At 43.4% G+C, this 18,750-nt stretch overlaps 2 protein-coding genes across 5 annotated transcripts; one reads left to right on the top strand and one right to left on the bottom strand.

Moving 5' to 3' along the window:
* The first annotated feature begins 10,091 nt into the window (after positions 1-10,091).
* Positions 10,092-14,005, top strand: fkbp11 (FKBP prolyl isomerase 11). The gene is made up of 6 exons (XM_042090767.1): positions 10,092-10,457; positions 10,762-10,824; positions 11,939-12,026; positions 12,514-12,547; positions 12,682-12,752; positions 13,723-14,005. Exons 1-6 carry the CDS (start codon positions 10,344-10,346, stop codon positions 13,929-13,931), a joined length of 579 nt encoding a protein of 192 aa, XP_041946701.1. The 5' UTR covers positions 10,092-10,343; the 3' UTR covers positions 13,932-14,005.
* A 12-nt stretch (positions 14,006-14,017) lies between these two features.
* Positions 14,018-18,748, bottom strand: ccdc65 (coiled-coil domain containing 65). 4 transcript variants are annotated; one of them, XM_042090760.1, is made up of 9 exons: positions 18,604-18,748; positions 18,116-18,286; positions 17,856-18,023; positions 17,285-17,454; positions 16,842-16,980; positions 16,438-16,635; positions 15,769-15,987; positions 15,141-15,293; positions 14,018-14,897 (listed from the first exon to the last, which is right to left on the bottom strand). In XM_042090760.1, exons 2-9 carry the CDS (start codon positions 18,248-18,250, stop codon positions 14,589-14,591), a joined length of 1,491 nt encoding a protein of 496 aa, XP_041946694.1. In that variant the 5' UTR covers positions 18,251-18,286; positions 18,604-18,748; the 3' UTR covers positions 14,018-14,588. The 4 variants fall into 4 exon arrangements, with proteins under 4 accessions (XP_041946694.1, XP_041946691.1, XP_041946692.1 ...); XM_042090757.1 differs by having other exon boundaries at positions 18,116-18,343; positions 18,604-18,732; XM_042090758.1 differs by having other exon boundaries at positions 18,116-18,290; positions 18,604-18,702.
* Between the last annotated feature and the right edge of the window lie 2 nt (positions 18,749-18,750).

Genomic DNA, 18,750 nt, shown 5'->3' with positions numbered 1-18,750 from the left:
AATAAATAAATACATTATGCTGCTACCTTCTGCTTTTCCCAAATACAATGTAGCCTACAGGTGTACCTTTCATCAGTCCAGTTGCAATGGATGGACTGTGATGAACTGCCCTACTTGTGATTGTTTAGAGATGTTAAAAGTTTTATAACAATGCTACAAATCTATTCACCTTTGCAGCGCCAGTAGGCGACTTTGTGTGCGGCCCGCACACACACATTCCAAACAAGCATAGACAAAAGTTTCAAGAGTTGGGGATGGAGTAGAAGATGGAGACAAATTCATTAATATGATTTATTTTCGCGGAATGGATGTACAGGACTGAGCGGCGGTCATATTTTGTACCGCTATGCGGTACATCTAGTTAAATTGCTCTTTATCATATTATTTACTATCTACCATTCCACTACGTATCTATCTATCTATAGGCATAGCAGTATAGGCCTAAAGGTGAAAAATAAATCAGATTTGTATGTGATTAGAATGTTGCCAGTTAAAGGTTCCATTTGATACTGTCATAATGAACTCAAGCAACCAGTTTGAATGGCAGTTAATGTAAGTTCTAGATCTTCACAGTAGAATTCTGGAATGACTTGTAAACATTTTTTGCTCCTCAAAGATGTGTTTATTATACAGCAAATATCTAGCCCCAGAAGTCAGATCTGAAGTGGCTCCACGTCTGAAATTAAACCTTAGGGGGTGAAGATTATATGGTGAAACTTTCACGCTTTAGTCTTAAAATGCACAATTGTTTTGCTTATCAGCCTAACTATAAAGGCCAGAGAATACTAAGCCTGATTGTACAACCTGGATGCAGCTGACCTGCCATATGTCGAAAGAGAGCCACTAGGCAAAACGCAGTATTGTCAGTTCTCTGAAGTTTGATGGGCATATTCAGTATGTCACCTCCGGTATGAAGCATTTCCGGTGACACACAGTATGACAGATGGCACTCAAAGATCTAACCCCTACCATAGATATTGGAAAGCTAGATACCACATTGGGCTCCAGAACGTACATAAATAGCGACGCCATCATGGTGATGACTGGAGGCCAATGGAGAAACAGGTGTCTCTGATTGGAAATCAGATATGTCTCTGATTGCTGGAAAGTGTTGCCCATAGACATTAAGGTGTTTGCCCCCAGCAATATGGTGGCCGGGTTCACGTATGCCACCTAAAAGAACTCGATGGACAATGCGGTATCTAGCTTTCTAATATCTATGACTCTTACTGTCAAGTTAGGAAGCCAATGGGTGGGGCCATGAAAATCTTTGCCAAGATACTAAAAGTGGGTCTTGATTGGATCATTCAGCAGGTCAAGGAGCCAAAACACATGTCCAGATCAAAACAGAAATTGTTTACTGAACACAAAATCAAGCTTCTGCCATTGCCATCTCCACCCCCTGATCTAAACTCCATAGCAAAACAGTGGGGTGAATGCAAAAGTGAGGAGACAGGCAAATGCAACATGAGAACGCAAAAGTGAGGACCGGGGAATCTGGACGATCTGGCGAGATTTTGTCAAGAGGAATGGTCTCAAATCTGTTGCTTTATATTTTCCAACTTTATGGGATGTCATAGGAGATTATTAACTGTTCTACAATTGGCAGAGAGAGGCTTAACAAACATTACGTGCAGGGTGCCAATAATTGTATGTTTTTTTGTTGAAAATATTGATTTCTTTATGATAAATTTTGTTTCTCAGAATACATTTACTTCCCTTCAAGTCAGAATTTTCCCTCATGTTTTGTGACACCGAGATAAATCGCCAAGAGATTCTATACCTCTTTTTATTCAACTTTACCAGGGGTGCTAATAATGTGGAGGGCATTTCAGGTGATGTTTTATAGGCCTAAAGTGAACTTACTGTGTCTTATGCGCACACAAACTGAAAATTAAAGGAGAATTCCGGTGAAATTGACCTTAGCTGCACTAAAAGATGTTGCCGAGTACTTACATGTGTCCAATAGGCACCTTCGGTCACCCCCTAGTATTCCGAATTGCGCCGATTTTCGCCGAACTTGCATAAGGTTTTCAGCTAGCTGTGGGGGCATAGCGTAGCCTATGCAGCTAAATCGCTATTTTTACACCATTAAACATGTTCCAAGTAACTCCACACTGCATTGGTAGACTTCTGAGGGTCCTGACATTTAAAACGAGATACTGAGAACTTTGGAAGTGGACAGGAAGTTTATTAAAAAAGACTGTTTATACAAGCAGTACCTTCAGAGAATCTCTCCGCTGGCCGCCATCTTGTAATGAAGTCACGATCAGTCGACTGCCGAGCATGAACGAACAGGAAGGACAGGGGAACAGATTGCAAAAGTAATTACAAAATTACTAATTACAAAAGTGCAGCTAAGGTCAATTTCACACCGGAATTCTCCTTTAACTTTTGAAGCCATTGATCTTTTGAAAAATCAGAACGTCTGTCATTGATGCGTGCCACTTGACAAACAAAAACAGTGGTGGTGAAACTGGAGTGTCTACACACACAAAAACCTACTCTGCCATCTAGTGGTAAGCTTAAATAGAATTGAGGAGCGGCCGAGCGGCTGCTCACTGGCAATGCAAATATTCACACACAATTACCTTCCACTTTCATTTTCCTTTGATTTCCTTTGCTGACAACTTCGAGTGTTGAGTAAGTGGAAGTATCGTATGTAGCCTATAGGCCTGTGTTATTAGATAGATGTGGCTTATTTACAGCCTTGGCCTTTGCTAGACTACTGTAGTGTAAAGGCAAATAGAAGGTTTTAAAAGCATGACCAAGTCTGCATGGGGGTCGTCTAAAACAAAGAAATGGCTATCATTATAAAGCTTTATGCCAGCCATGCTTAGGCTATACATTACTGTAACAATTCATTTGTTTTTTCAGTTGATAAAATATTTCAAGTTGGGCATAAAATAAATGTTATGTGTATGTATGTGTACATTTGTGACTGTGTACACCTATTGGCCTAGATGGTGGTGTTGAGCGAAGGGTTGCTGGTAGAGGATGAGGACGAGAGGATCTAAAAGGCATGACTATCTCACACACACTCTCTCTCACAAACACACACCCTCACACACACATATAAACACACATGTGCACACATACATGCACACATACACAGTAGCGGCTCCTGGGTTGACAAATAGGCGGGGCAGAGTCTGTTGATCAAGTTTAGAAAAAAAAAATTGGCATAGTTCCAGGTCACCGGCAGCTGGACGCACAAGGGCGGTCCACGGAGATTTTGTTCATTTTTACGACTCTTTCTTTCTATGGCTAGGCTATGAGCGAAATCTGGGGAATGGAATTCCATAATGTTACCACTTGCGGTCAAAATACCGTTTTGTTCATGCATTATTAACCTGTTAGCCTACTTAATGTTATTTTATTCATAAGAAGTGAAATTTAAAATGTTGAGATTCCAGACAAATAAAAGCTACAATGTAGGTACCGGTAATCAGCTCATTAGCTCAGATCAGTGGAGAACTACTTTGGGGGAAAAACTCAAGAGGGAAACAAATAACCGAGAATTTGTTGCGAAATCAAAATTCCACTAGAGCTCCAAGTGTAGGCTTCACGCCGCCTTACACCACTCAGCTCTCATAGTCAAGTTTAAGTTGTTTATTGTCATGTAGGCCTAGCCTACTCATAAAAGAAATTATAAGTAACGAAATTATTGTGTTCAAGAGCCAGCTCAACTTTAAAGAGTAAATTAAAAGTAGGCTATTCATTAAAAAGGTAAATATTCTCTGTGTATGAATGAGTGCTTGCGTGTCCACCGTGGTTTGTATAGAAATTAATATTAAGTGACACATACACGTAAAAGGGCAGTTTTTTTCAAGAGCTCCTTGAGGAATGATTTGGAAAATTTGAGGAAGCTTGAACTATCAAATAGGATGGCGGCAGACAAATGGCCAGTGAATGAAAATCTGTCGGTGGCGGTAACTATGATTGTCACACACTTCATAGGCATGGATGACCTGTCCAGGCAGTTGGGGACATGCCAAACCGGCTGTATGGTTGGAGAAATGTTGATTAATCATTTCTTATATGCAGACGACCTAACCATTCTATCACCAAGCAGCAGTGGGTTCCAACAGCTACTTAATATCTGTTCTGATTATGGGGTAGAATTTGATATTAAATATAATGCAAAGAAAAGTGTGGTTATGATATGTAGAACAAAAGATGATTTAAACATTAAATTCCCTTCTTTCTATCTATCTGGAGAAGAGCTGGGAGTAGCTAATACCACAAAATATCTGGGGCACATCCTAACAGATACACTGGAGGATGATGCTGACATGAGCAGACAAAGGAGAGTGCTATATGTCCAAGCCAACATGCTGGCTAGAAAATTCCATCACTGCACTACAGATGTTAAAATCAACCTGTTTCGAACTTACTGCTCCCCTCTTTACACAGCTCCTCTCTGGGTTAGATATAAGAAGGAGAGCCTGCTTAAGCTAAAAGTAGCCTATAATGACTGTCTCAGGATTCTCTTGAAGAAACCAAGAAGTACCAGGGCAAGCCAGCTGTTCTGTAGGCTGGGTTTAACTACTTTCATGGCTTTGGTGAGAAATCTCACTTTAAAGTTTATGAACAGGCTGGACCGATCCATGAATGAGCTTATTGTTCAGATAGTAGATCCAAGTTGTAGCTCTGTGAGGTACATGTCAAAAATATGGGAACACTGGTATCTGTGCCTTCATTAGCTCTATTCTTCTGTTGTTGCTGTATAGAATGTGTATATATGAATGTGTGATGTTTTATTGATCTGTGTACAGTATTGTCTTCTGTGGGCCTTGAGCCTGTAATAAAGTTTATAGGCAATTTGCGCAAAGTTACAAGCGGTCCTGCGCTTATCCTGGACACCGGTATGTTTTGCACAAAGGCACGGGACATCACATAGGCCTATCGTTCTCATGTTGGCCACAAACTTGTCTGTAACCCTGTGTGCCTCCACTGCATCGATTGCTCTTTTCTGCAGCTGTGCATAGAGCACATGTACACGGGGCATGATCTTAGAACAGGTCTAAGGAATAAAAACTCGGGATCTAAGAGCATTCGAGAAAACCCTTTAGCCTCTCTAACTGAGATTGTATTAAAATCTCCAGATGTTTCAATTATTTCGAAACACTCCAAAATAAGCTTTTAAATCTTTTCGGAGATCTTGTGAAAAAAGCGGAGAAACTATAAAAATCCGAGAAGAAGACACGCACTGAGGATGCTGCTGACGCAGCCTTTTCCATCACCAGGTTCAATTGATGTGCATAGCAATTAGGGTAGGCTACAGGTCCTGCACTTTCTTAAGCACTCCACCAGATGCTCCTCTCATGACACTAGCCCCATCAAATGTCTGTGCAATCAGCCTTACTTTATCTGTGTCACTCTCAGGTGAACAAACTTGTACACGATTTCGCACTTACAGTTTAGCCCTCATCAAGTTCTGCAATATTAGCTTTCCCCAGCATGGCTAATTTGCACAACTCAGATGCTAGCCTCATGTTTTTTGCCTTCTCTGAAAATTTTTTCATGTCACACACACCAACACTCGCCTACTCCAAACATCCCCTTGTCCCCCAGAAGATCGGAAAAGCAGGCATGGAAAACAGAACATTTTATTGCGTTCAGGACAACCAGAGCTTCTTATCAGACATATGGCCTACCACGAACGTGAAAATGTCCGATTAAATGACCGACTCTTGTCCTTTGTTTGTTGGTATACGATGTTAATGTCGGGCTGATCAGGTCCTAGGTCTTTGATAGCTAAGTTAACTACAAACTCAAGTCTTTCGAATAAGTTCTTTAAGAGAAACTCCACACTATTGCACACACGCTGTTCACTCGCCATTTTTCAACTGTCTGCCTGACCTCACAAACTTCGTGCGGACTAATACAGTAGGCATAGGCTACTACCTACAGTAGGCAGTAAGTTCTGACGTCGTATAGGGTGGGCAATGGCATGATCTGCCCACCCGACCTTCTACTAACCGCGCTCTAGCTGCAGTTCCATTATCGGTCGACAGATTTACATAGACAAACAGCAGGCGCTGTTCAATTTCTTCAGGGCAGTGACCAGAAATTAAATGTAAAGTTACAGTAGGCCTACAACAACTACGGATATGATCAACGAGATCTTTGCGATCTTTGCGAAATTTCTTTGCAAATCATACAAAAATGTAACATGATTGAGTACTTTGCCACTGATTACAATAATAAACAAACAACATTTTATTTAAAAAAAATATTTTGTGGATCTACTTTTCTAGTGGATGAATCTTTATAGGGCTCTGCCCCTCCTGCCCAAGTGAACGAGCCGCGTCTGCATACACACACACGCTCACATCCACACCAAGGGCGTAGGTTTGGTCTCAGCTTTGGTGGGGACACATCCACAACTCCTGTTGTCACAATACCAACATTATTATGACCGCCGCGCAGCGAAGCGGCGGTCATATAGGTTTAGTCAGATTTTTTTTTTTTTTTTTTTTTTTTCTTTTTCGCATGCCCAAATTTCCGTCAATGATTCCCGGGCCACTGAAAGACCGGGGTACACGAAACTTGGTGGGCATGTAACCCCACATGGATAGCATGGAACCATCGTTTTTCGTTTTGATCTGTAGCCCCCCCGCTGGACTGGACCCCCCGAAAGGAGGGTAGGGCAGACACAGTTTTCTGTGAATATCTCGAAAACCGTAGGGTTTAGGAGGACCATTTTTTTTTTGTATGTTGATCTCAAGGGGCCATGTCAACCTATTCCATAACCACTCATTTCATGTATAGCGCCACCTAGTTAAACACAAAAAAGTAAAAATGAGGTGTTGTAATTGAAGGTATCTGTGACCTAACATAGTCAAAACTGCACTGCACATTGGAAGTGTAGGATCATTATGACACCCTCTGTATGCACGCCAAGTTTTGTGGAATTCCGTTCATGGGGGGCCACACAATAAATTAATTTATGTTACTATACACCAACTGGCCTGTAGGTGGCCGGAGACAGTTTTCTGTGAATACCTCGAGAACCGTAGGGCCTAGGAGGTCCACCTTTTTTATGTATGTTGGTCTTAAGGGGGCATGTCAACCCATCCCATTACCACTTATTTCATGTATAGCGCCACCTAGTTAAAAATTAAAAAGCAAAAAATTAGGTGTTTTCATCACAATATCTCTGGCTGACAAGGTCAAAACTGCACGAAATTAAAAGTGTAGGATCATTATGACACCCTCCGAATGCATGCCAAGTTTTGTGTACTTTCGTTCATGGGGGGCCTTACAATAAAATAATTTATGTGTACATTTAGTGACGTACACCAACAAGGATTCCCGGGACACTGAACAGTACACAAAACTTGGTGGGCATGTACCCCCACATGGATAGCATGGAACCGTCATTCTTCGTTTTGATCTGTAGCCCCCCCCCCCCGCTGGACTGGACCCCCCGAAAGGAGGGTAGGGCAGACACAGTTCTCTGTGAATATCTTGAGAACTGTAGGGCCTAGGATGACCAATTTTTTCCGTATGTTTGCCTCCAGGGGTCATGTTAACCCATTCCATGTGCACACATGTGCATAAACAGATACACACGCACACACATACATTTACAGTAATCATACGTATGACACATACTCACACAGTAGACATATGTACGCATGCATGCACATGCACAAACACACATACGCAGGCAAACACACAAGCACGCACATACACACACACACACACACCCACACACATAAATATAAATTTGTACACGCACACATGCACACAATTCAAGAATTTTTCCCATCATCTACTCCCTGAATTTTTGGTCATTGATACCCGGGACACCGTACCACCGGGGTACATGAAATTTGGTGGGTATGTAGCCCCACTAGACTTTTACGGAAAAATTTCATTTCGTCCCCTCAGTCTCACGCATGTATAGGCAAAACTGTATCAGACCGGTGTAACGTTGGTAAATCTTCCATTGCACAGAATGATTTTTGTAGCACGTGCAACAAATGACAGTCGAAAGATACAATTACAGTGCTGCTATCGATTTGCTTGGTATAACCGGATTTATAGTTTTCTACAAATGCAAACAATCAAATTGGCCTCCATCACTCAACCAACGCTAACGGTAACATTACCTAGGTCCTTATTGATATTATAAGATTAACGTACCTGCAGTAAAAACCAAGCATGTCGAATAAACATCCTCAGATTTAATTCGGCTTCAAGAAGAAATGGGAATTACATTTCATGTGAACATTGTCCTATCCTTATTAGACGTTCTCTGCAATAAACTACAGTCCAAGAAGCGTCCATTGTTTTTCCAACCTACTTTTAACTTCCAACAAAATTACGTCTCACTGCAACGATGCGCCATCTAGTGGACAAACGACTACTTATCGCCAATACTGGAAATGCAGCCATGATGATGATGATGATGATGATGAATATTTATTTTGGCTTTCTTTTAATCCTACTGAATTTGTAATTATGTATCGGCCGTTCTAATACCGATAGTATGTGGGTGCCTGTGTGTGTGTGTGTGCATGTGTATATGTGTGCACCGCCATCTACAGGCCAATGAGTGTACAGTCACTAAATGTACACATAACCTAATTATTTTTAGACCCCCCCCCCATGGATGAAATTCTACGAAACTTGGCATACCCCCAGAGAATGCCAGGTCAATCATACACATAAAATTTGGTGCAGTTCTGAACATCTTAACTGAAGATAGGGGCGATTAAAGCAGAATAATATTGCATTTTCATTTTTTACCGGGGGTGCAAATCACAAATGAGTGATTATGGGCCAGGTTGATGTGGGCCCTTGAGACCAACATACCATAAAAGATTCTTCATCCTCAGTGCCACGGTTCGGGTAGTTATTTAGGAAAAACTGCTTTTTTGCGGTTCGGGGGGCCCAGCACGGGGGGGGGGAGTGGCCCCCGGGGACGAAACAAATTTTTTCCGTAAAAGTCTAGTGGGGCTACATTCCCACCAAATTTCATGTGCCCCGGTGGTTCGGTGTCCCGGGTATCGTTGACCAAAAATTCAGGAAGTAGATGACGAAAAAAAAACAAAAAAACTTTGACAATCCCTATAAGACCGCCGCTAGCGAAGAAGAAGAAGAAGAAGCCTAGGAAGAACAGTACAGTCCATTTTCATGCACTGTAATAAGAAGAAGAAGAAGAAGAAGAAGACTTCGGATAACAGAACAGTGCATTTTCATGCACTGTAATAACATTTGTAAAACATTTTAAATTTCACAATTTGTATCTGTTTATGATGATATTTATGTGTGTGATTTACTCATGTATGGATGTGACTTCTGTTTTTGTGATGATATTCTGTTTGGATGGAAATATGTGGTGCATTTGTTCTGTGTTTGGGGATCTCTCTCCCTCTATGGGTAATGCTTATAGGTAATCGTAACACTAAATCAGTTAAGATTTTTGGAGGAAAAGATCAGTCTGCCAAGAGACCTGCCCCATTGGCAGCATTGGACCATTAAACCACAAAAATATCCAAAACATACAGCCAAACAAGGCAATAATGGTTAACAGAGAACAATATCAACATTTTAGAGTGGCCCAGCCAGAGTCCAGACCTTAATCAGTTAAAAAAGTGAGCACAAGGCCAGTGATGGCAAATAATTGTTTCTGCGTCAAAACTCGGATTGCTGCTAAAAAGGTGTGGTAGAATCATTGTTGAGAAATGGAGAAGCTTGGTAAGTATTATAAGAACAATTTTGAGAGCTGTGACGGCAAATAAAGGTGTTTCCATTGATTAGGGAGGTATATGAATAATTTTGGACACACCATTTTTCATTAGAATGTTAAAAAAAGTTGAAAACACTTCTTTTTCTGATTCCATGTTTCTACCACATTGTCTTGCAACCTTTTGGTAAGTGGTAGTGTCAGAACAAGCCCATATTTAAGCCCAGAAATGTCAAAAAGGTTTTGTTGACCTCACAAGCCCTTGTCACATACAATTTACTGTAACAGCAGGGCTTTGTGAAAGATGGCCCATGGTTGCCACTCAGTGGGAGAAAGTAGAATCGCATACCAACGTCACACATTTGGGAGGGACTTGACGGATGCTACCGGAATGTGCGAGGCGGGGTCTTGGGGGAACCCAGGTGTTGGGACAGTGCTTGCGGGTCAGCTGCCCCGTTATCAACACTATAATAACACATCAGCCTTAACTGGCATCTAGCCGGCTATTATTTAACTTCGGCTGCGCGTCGACCACTACCATAGTCCAGTCGGCTAGTGATGCGTTGGCATCTCGTCGTGCACAGGAGAGAAATCTTACGGAAGTTACAGCACCAGTTTAGTGAGTCTTAATTTAGTTAGAATGAAAGTTCGAACTGGCGTTTGCCTAGTCTTGCTTGCTGCATTAATATTTGTTGCAGCGCAAGAAGAAGAGGTGTTTCAAAATGTTGTGGAAGAGTTAACTGTGGAAATCGTGGTGAGTTTCTCCTGTCAAGTTTATCGAGAATCTCGATGGACCTCGTCTGTAAAAGACACGTAGCCAGTGACCGCAACCGTGGTTGTTACATTACATTCTTACTCTGCAGTGGAAACAATGTAACCAACTATCGTTCAGCTAGCTTACGAGATTTCAACATTGCGTCTAGGCTATCATTTGAAATTAGTCAATGCTGGCGCATATTTGCTGATACGACCTCCTTCATTATTCTTCTAAACGATTATTCATTCAAATAATTCATTCATTGTGACTATGGTTGTGACTATTTTCATCCCTCTTACAGGAGAAGCCAGAAACTTGCGATATAACGTCAGAGATGGGTGACACGCTGCAGATTCACTACACGGTAAGAGGAAGTCGACAAATATAAATATCAAACACTTTTATTTTCTTTTACAACGCCAGGCACCGCCCATTGACTTTACTTGAAGCCATCGTTAAATTTCCAACCGCCGTGAAGACAGCTGTGCATTGGGAAGACCTATTGCTTTGTGCAAATGTGCGGTATGGTGTAGTCTACGCTATTCAGGAGATTGTTTATGAGTCATTTTTAACAACAGAAACGAAACGACCCCTCCATGCAACATGTGGGCTGTATTTTGAGACACTGGTGTAATTCGTCCGGTGCACTTCCAAGCCCCGCCAGCGCCAATGTAGCTTTGCTCTTCAAATACTAAATCGACTGCTCAGATAGGTTGCTGTCCAGCTACATTGTCCTCGTCATAGTGAGCACATTGCGGCCGGCCATATGCACGCAGCCGAGAGCGACGGGTTCACGTTTGTGCGTGCCACAAATTCTGCTTTGCCATGCGACTAGTGGTGGAGCAACACGTCAGCGTTTGGGTTAAAATGTCCCACGGCACACTAACATCGTGTGTGAAGAAAAAATAAACATACCATAGCCTACAATTTCAAATAATACACAGATATGGCCTTATTATGGCTTCTATGCAAGACCTGCTCAATAAATCAAGCGCCCTCTGTTTCATTTGTAGGTGACTATATCTAATTTAATTGTTGTTATGAACTGGATATGTGATGATTCTGTGAATACTGGATATGGGCCCCCCGTTGTACAATGCCTGCATACCTCAAATAGTGCAATCATACAATCAATGAGAGCATGTGGTTTCTGGACCAGTGAGTGACATTTGGGTAATTTCTCTCATCGCGGCACACTAGTGTGCCCCGGCACAGTGGTTGAAAAACACTGACCTAGGCTACATTTCAGCTTTATCGTGATAACGCTGTAGACAGAGATAGGCTACAATAGCAATCCATTCATTTAATCAGATGGGCCTCCTTACTCCTTGCTAATAGCCTGTTCTGGCCTATGTCAAAGTAAGCACACACTGTTGACCTCAAAAGGAAAATAAAGTGGGGGAAAAAGAAACAGATGAACATCATGTTTTTCATCACACGCATTTCAGTCTCAATTATATTTTTGGTGTGCTGTGCAGGGAAGATTGATGGACGGAAAGGTGATTGACTCCTCTCTGTCTCGGGACCCTCTGCTTGTGGAGTTGGGCAAAAGAACAGTCATCACAGGTATGGCCTACCTCAGGTAACCATGGTGCAGGGGACCTCAGGTAGCCAGGCAGTGACACTGCTTATCTCTTCCCCTTGTGCTGTGTCTGCATTGCCGCTGACTTTTGGACAGGGTCGAAGTAGGATACACAAAAAGGAGTATCACATGACCTCTATTTTGGGTCACCCCCCCCCCCAATTTTTTTTCATAGGGTCTTATTTGACCGTTTCCACTTGAGGAGCTTTGTCGTTTAGATGGTTTGACGAGTTATCACTATTTAAATCTGAAAGTATACACTGAAGGACTTAATGCCTACAAAGGCTTCCAGAATGATTACACACACTTGTGGGATTAAAGAAACGTTGATAAAACAGGTCTTAGAACCTTCTCCTAGTTTGTTCATGGATCTTGGAACAGATCCTGGTCTGATATGGTACAGGCCTGAGTCTAGGTCATTTTCAACAGGAGAAACCTCTTCCCTGATGTTCCTTTCTCCTTTTTTGACAGGTCTAGAACAGAGCTTGCTGGGAGTTTGTGAAGGGTATGTATTGTACAGATACTCACTGATCCAATAAATAATTTCAGGTTTTATGTAGAACTTTTCATGAAAACCTCCCTAAAATAATGGATTTGTGTTTGCCTAATGACATCTGTCTGTCTGTCTCCAACTTTCAGACAAAAAATCAAGGCCACCATACCACCACACATGGCCTATGGGAAGAGAGGATATCCACCCACCATACCAGGTAGCCATAGCAACTAGCAACACTTGCAGTCCCATCTTTCAGGAGGAGATGACAGTGGAATGGTGCACTGCACATCAGCAGACCACACACACACACACACACACACACACACACAGACAGACACACACTTTCACATTACCTTAGTGGTGTGTATAGGGCCTGAATGTAGAGGACTTCAATGGGTTTGAATACTATAGTTTTGGCACTAGGGATTCCTGCCTTGGCCTGAACCTTTTGTCAGATCAGGGCCTGTCCCAGTCAGACTCAGCTGTTACCTTTATAACATGCTAATAACATATTTTTATATGTTGTCTGAGTTGCTTTTAGACTTGGTATTACATGGTGACTTGGTATCTGTGGTTGTCTATGTCACCCAACTCTGGCCGGTAAGCCAGCTGGCGACTTCAGAAGAAAAGAAAATGGTCTACAGAAAAAAATCGTGCCCAAATTGGGGGTCTTTTTTTAAGAGCCTCGGCCTGTCACAAGTTATGATGAGATTAAAGCAGAAAAGGCCTTAAAGCAGAAAAGGTTGAGAAACCCGGCTGTAGTGTATTCATGGATGCGTCAGTAGAACATTGGCCTTACTCACACATTCTATTGCTAAATAACACATGTTTTTCTGACAGGACAATATAGCTCTTTTACACACTCTCTCTCACATTTCATCTCTCTCTCTCTCACACACACACACTAAAGCTAAGCAATACCAAGGCGATGGTTGAACGTGTGATTAGGATATTCGATGAGTGTCTGTAGCCCAAATCGGTGTGGTGCACATCACTATCGACACCGATGGACAGCTTGTTTGCAGCCGATTCAACATGTTGCGACACTGGTGTTGAAGGTGGAGGTGGTCACACACACATACAAACATACACACACACTCTCTTAAACTGTGCCCTGTCCTTCCAGGTGTTTAAAGTGGAGGTGGTCTCTCTTCTCAACGTTGCCCTTCTGTATGTCCCTTCAGGTGATGCGGCACTGGTGTTCGAGGTGGAGGTGGTGTCCCTGAGCAAGCAGACGCCATGGCAGAAGCTGGTGAACGACGTCTTCCCCATGCTGTGCCTAGCCCTGGTGCCCACGCTACTGGGCCTGGTGGGCCTGTACCTCTACAACAAGGCCAACGCCCAGAAGGGCAGCAAGAAGAAGGCCAAGGACAAGAAGAGCAAGAAGAAATGAGATGACCGACACCAGGATGACCACCACACTGAAAATAATAACTATTTAAATAAAAAAGGGACCTCCCAAAAAAAATCAATGTTCAGTCTGGTGGAATGTTTTATTTTTCCATTCTGACTTTACAAGCTTTCACAGCAAAAGAACACTTTCTTTATGTACGGATGAATTTTCACAGCACTAATTCATATTCAGAGTAGTAATATCCATGACCATGACCAAATACAGAACATAGGCATTTACGGTTTAATTATATATGTGTTGTGCATAGAAAAAAAAATCAGAGCAAGTTAACTTCTTTCTTTACATTATTCCAGATATATGATTTTTTTTAGAGTCTATGACATTTAATTTAGACTGGGGATGACAATACACAGCTTTTATTGAGATCCTGCAATCTTGAGCATGAAGTAATGTGTGAACACATTTTCTGGTTTGTTCAAAGGACTTGATTGTATGCATATGCAAGTGTGATCCATATGATTCTGTGTAGAAATGTCCAAAATGTTTTAGCCTTTGTGTGTTTAGTAGGCATGAGAGTATGCATATGAGTATGTTTTATAGGTATATATCAGCATGTTTGTGTCTTTTGACCAGCATATACATGTATGTGTGTGTGTGTGTGTGTGTGTGTGCACGGCCGTGTCTCCACGCGTGCCTCTACAGCGTGTGCTGCACCACGTGGGCCGCCTCGATGATGGTGTGGCGCTTGAGCGGCGGGTTGACGTGGCTCCCGGGGCGCTGCGCAGCGTCGCCGAGGGGCTGGCGCGACACCATGAGCAGCGGGTTCTGGTGGCGCAGGATCTCGTCGCTGACGGAGATGCCCTCCAGGTACTGGCGCATTAGCAGACGCAGCTGCTGGTTCTCCTGGGTCAGGCCCGCCCGCTCCTGCTCCAGGCACTCGCGCTCTAGAACCACCTTGTTGTAGCGCTGCCAGAACCGACCTAGGTCCTCAAAGTCCAGCATGGCCTAGGAAGGGACAGTCAAAGAGGTGTATGTACCATGGTACGAGTGTGTGTGTGTGTTTGTGTGTGTGTGTGTGTGTAAGAGAGAGGGAAAGAGAAAGAGATTAATTGTATGTTTAAAGGGAAGTCAGAGTTTGTGTCTGTATGTAAGTGCATTTCTGTTTTCCTGTGCAGTCAGGATGGACTCACAGAAGGGCAGACTGAGTGTGTGTGTGTGTGTGTGTGTGTGTTTGAGTATGTGTGTTACCTTGGCCAACTCTTCAGATGGTGGCTCTGCAGCCTTTGCCCTCTCTAGGCTTTGTTCTTGTGGAGTCAGGGTCGACTCATAGAAAGGCACAACCTTCTCCTCCTCCGTCTCCAGCTTACGGCACATCTCAGCCAGACGCAACAGCTTCTCCCCCTGTTAGCAGTACACCCACACAGACACAGAGGATGTATCAATAGTCACTTATTTCACTTATGACTTTTTTCCCCACCCCACATGCATATCTAATGTCTGTGTATATGACTGAGCTGTCATGACAACAATCTGTTCTTTTTAAGCAACTGCACTGCTGTTTACTAGGAATCTGATGTTAAGTGTGCGTGTGTGTGTGTGTATATACCTGAAAGATTGTGTGAGTGTGTGAGTGAGTGAGTTGACGGGTGTGTGTGTGTGTGTGTGTGTGTGTGTGTGTGTGTGAGTGAATTGATGTGTGTGTGTGTGTGAGTGAATTGACGTGTTTGTGTGTGTGTGTGTGTGTGACTGAATTGACGTTTGTGTGTGTGTGTGTATGTTTGTGTGTGTGTGACTGAATTGACATTTGTGTGTGTGTGTGTATGTTTGTGTGTGTGTGTGTGACTGAATTGACGTGTGTGTGTGTGTCTGTATGTACCTGAGCGATGATGGCCTGTAGTTTCTTGGCGGCTGTGTTGCTGTGCAGGGTCAGGTTGGCCAGTTGGCTCCTCTCTGCCGCGTGAGCCTGACTGAGCTGGGCCTTCAGCTGCCGGGCCTGATGGGTAACCTCCTCACGTGCCGCCCGCAGACCACGGGCCGCCGACTCCCCATCCCGCTGGCTGGAGCCGAGTCGCACGCGCAGAGCCGAAATGGAGTCCTGCGCACCCAGGCAAACAGGAAGACCGGTCAGAGCCGAACCCAGTCACAGGCATACCACCAGCGCCAACAACTGTTTTTATCTGACTCCAAACTGGAGTATCTTGTGCATTACAGAAACAGGCTACTCAGGACTGGGCACATATTCACCAAAAATGACACTGCAATTTTGCATCCCAGAATTTTGTTTGTTGTGAGTTTGTTGTGGCTGGATGTTCCAAGTGCACATGCCTTTGTAATTTAAAGATTTCTTGTATAGCTAGTTTATGTGACATGATAAAAGTTAAGTTTAAAGTTTGAATAGATGTGTGTTAAAAATGGTAAAAAAAAACACAATGTAAGGAGTGACATACAGTTGACATAACGTTTTGATCCCCAGGATCTTCCTCAGGCAAAAGTTTCCACAGACACACACACACTGTAGAATGTTGGAATGGGTCATTCCCCTCACCTGCATCTTCTGCAGGCGTCTCATCTGCATGTCAATCTCCTGGGCAGACTTGTGGTCTCGCGTGCGGAGCGACTCGAAGGCAATGTGGCGGTCCTCAGTGGCCTCGTTGTAGCTCCGCAGCGCGTGCTGGAACTGGCTCCACAGTTCCTCCACCGTGCCCTCCAGCTGCACCCGCAGAGCGTTCTTCTCCTCAATGTTCTGCAGGACACACACACACACACACACACACACACAAACAAACGCATGCACAAAATTACATACACACAACTTATAGGTATAATATAAGGTATTTCTCTCTGTTAGGCTAAGTGTGTGTGTGAGTGCGCATGTGAGTAAGTGTTGAATGTACCCTTGCTGTTTTTGATGTGTATTTTAATTTGGGTGTGTGTGTCAAGGAGTATTACCCTGTTTTTGATGTCATCCCGCATACTCTGGTAGTCCTGTTTGGCTTCATTTTCCAGCTCAGTGTAATGCTGCTCCATGGCAAAGGTCACATCTGCCAGATACGCTGTGTCCTGCTGGTGCTGACTCCCAAGATGCTCCCTGCACACACACACACACACACAGAGACACACACACACACACATAGACACACATGAACACACACACACACACACAGAGATACACACACACACACATAGACACACATGAACACACACACACATGAACACACACACACACACACACACAGAGACACACACACACACACATAGACACACATGAACACACACACACATGAACACACACACACACATACACACACATACACATGCAAAAGGGTCAGGACAAGCACACCAAAGTCATCATAATACGACAAAGGTGTATGCAGTTTCTTGTCTTGGTGCACCTGACTGTGTTGTACTCCGACATGAGCTCCTCAAGGCTGGAAGTCCACTTGAGCTCCAGGACGGCCAGCCGGCCCTTCTGCAGCTCCAGCAGCCGGTCTGCGCAGTTCAGGTGCGCCCGCAGAGCCTGTGCCGACTGCTGCTCCGCCTCATTTAGATCACACACCAGACTCTAGAGACAGAGAGAGAGAGAGACAGGGAGAAAGATAGAGAAACAGGGAGAAAGAAAGAAAGAGATAGGTCATTTTTGTTTCTACATCGTTGCCATGGAATGACATGGAGGAAGAGCTTTTGAATTCCTTTACTATTGTATTTTGTTGGGTTTTGAAAAGCACAACATGATTAAACTCTTATTACATTGCTACAGTGATGACTGTCCCAATTCCACTGTCACACATCTGACCTTAACTTCAGATAGGCCTACTTGGCTAACATAAAGGTCACCATCTAGAACACGAAGGAGGTTCTTCTTATTCTCTCACATTACTGGTAAGTTCCTAATATACTTTTCGTTTGAAGTGCTTTCTAAGGACTAGGACCTAGGACCCTTCCAGAATCCCCTGCGTGCTGCACCTTGATGACACTGTCCTTGCGGTCCAGCACCCTCTCAAAGGTTTGGCTGAGGATGGAGATGTCCCTTCTCAGCTCCGTGGCGCGGGTCTGTCTCAGCACCGCTCGCCACTGCTGTGTCAGCTTGTGCAGGTTCACCGCGCTGTTCTTCTCCTCCTTCTGTAGCTTCTCCTAGAAATGGTCAAACAACAAGTCAAGAGCTATGCAGACCATCTTCCTACCAATAGAGAATATGGTCACTTCGGTGACATACGAGTATGTACCTTCAGAAACAGAGTGAGCATGTCCTCCTTTCGTTTGGCCATCTCTTCCTCCGCCTGAGCTTTCTGTTGCATGTAGGCCAGCCTCTCCTCCTCAGTCAATGCGGCCTGCTTACCCTTTCCTCCCTTCTTTGGCATTGTTGCCTTATCAGTTGGGATGCTGATAGTGCCACACTACCTGTCCATGATAATACTGCTCACTTTTTTGGTCAACAAGGTCAAAATAGCCTACTAATATACATGTATAAAAACAATTACACACAAGACAAAGAAAAGAGCAGGTTAATGAATATTGTCAACTGATTGTCAACTGTCCTGACAGCACTAATTTAACGTTAATCGAGTGCATTTGTTGGTCAGCATGAATGCCTACAATTACGAATTAATTCTTGTGGTCAGACATCACATGGTCAGCATGTGAAGCCTACATGTACAGCCTACTGTAACTTATATTGAAGTTATTAATTTGTTGACATAGACTAGTAACTCACCCTTCAAAATCGTCGGCTTCAATGATCTATGAAATTCAGCTGCATCTCCCCAAGCTGGTTTGTGTACTGTTGCCTAGCAACAGGCTGACGAAAAGCAGAGCGCTAGAATCCACCATTCATCCATCATTTTACTAACATTTCATGTCT

This window comes from Alosa sapidissima, chromosome 4 (assembly GCF_018492685.1).
Source record: "Alosa sapidissima isolate fAloSap1 chromosome 4, fAloSap1.pri, whole genome shotgun sequence".
Classification (NCBI taxonomy): Eukaryota; Metazoa; Chordata; class Actinopteri; order Clupeiformes; family Clupeidae; genus Alosa; species Alosa sapidissima.
The sequence above is the reverse complement of the archived record's forward strand: the minus strand, read 5'-3'. Positions and strand labels throughout refer to the sequence as shown.

Bases quoted from the DNA above. Each gene is read 5' to 3' on its own strand.
- fkbp11 (XM_042090767.1), top strand. From the start codon at position 10,344: ATGAAAGTTCGAACTGGCGTTTGCCTAGTCTTGCTTGCTGCATTAATA. The intron at 10,458-10,761 runs GTGAGTTTCTCC...TCCCTCTTACAG, and splicing joins AGTTAACTGTGGAAATCGTG to GAGAAGCCAGAAACTTGCGA. The intron at 12,753-13,722 runs GTAGCCATAGCA...ATGTCCCTTCAG, and splicing joins ATATCCACCCACCATACCAG to GTGATGCGGCACTGGTGTTC.
- ccdc65 (XM_042090760.1), bottom strand. From the start codon at position 18,250: ATGCCAAAGAAGGGAGGAAAGGGTAAGCAGGCCGCATTGACTGAGGAG. The intron at 18,024-18,115 runs GTACATACTCGT...GACCATTTCTAG, and splicing joins TGCTCACTCTGTTTCTGAAG to GAGAAGCTACAGAAGGAGGA. The intron at 16,981-17,284 runs GTGCACCAAGAC...GTGTGTGTGCAG, and splicing joins TCGGAGTACAACACAGTCAG to GGAGCATCTTGGGAGTCAGC.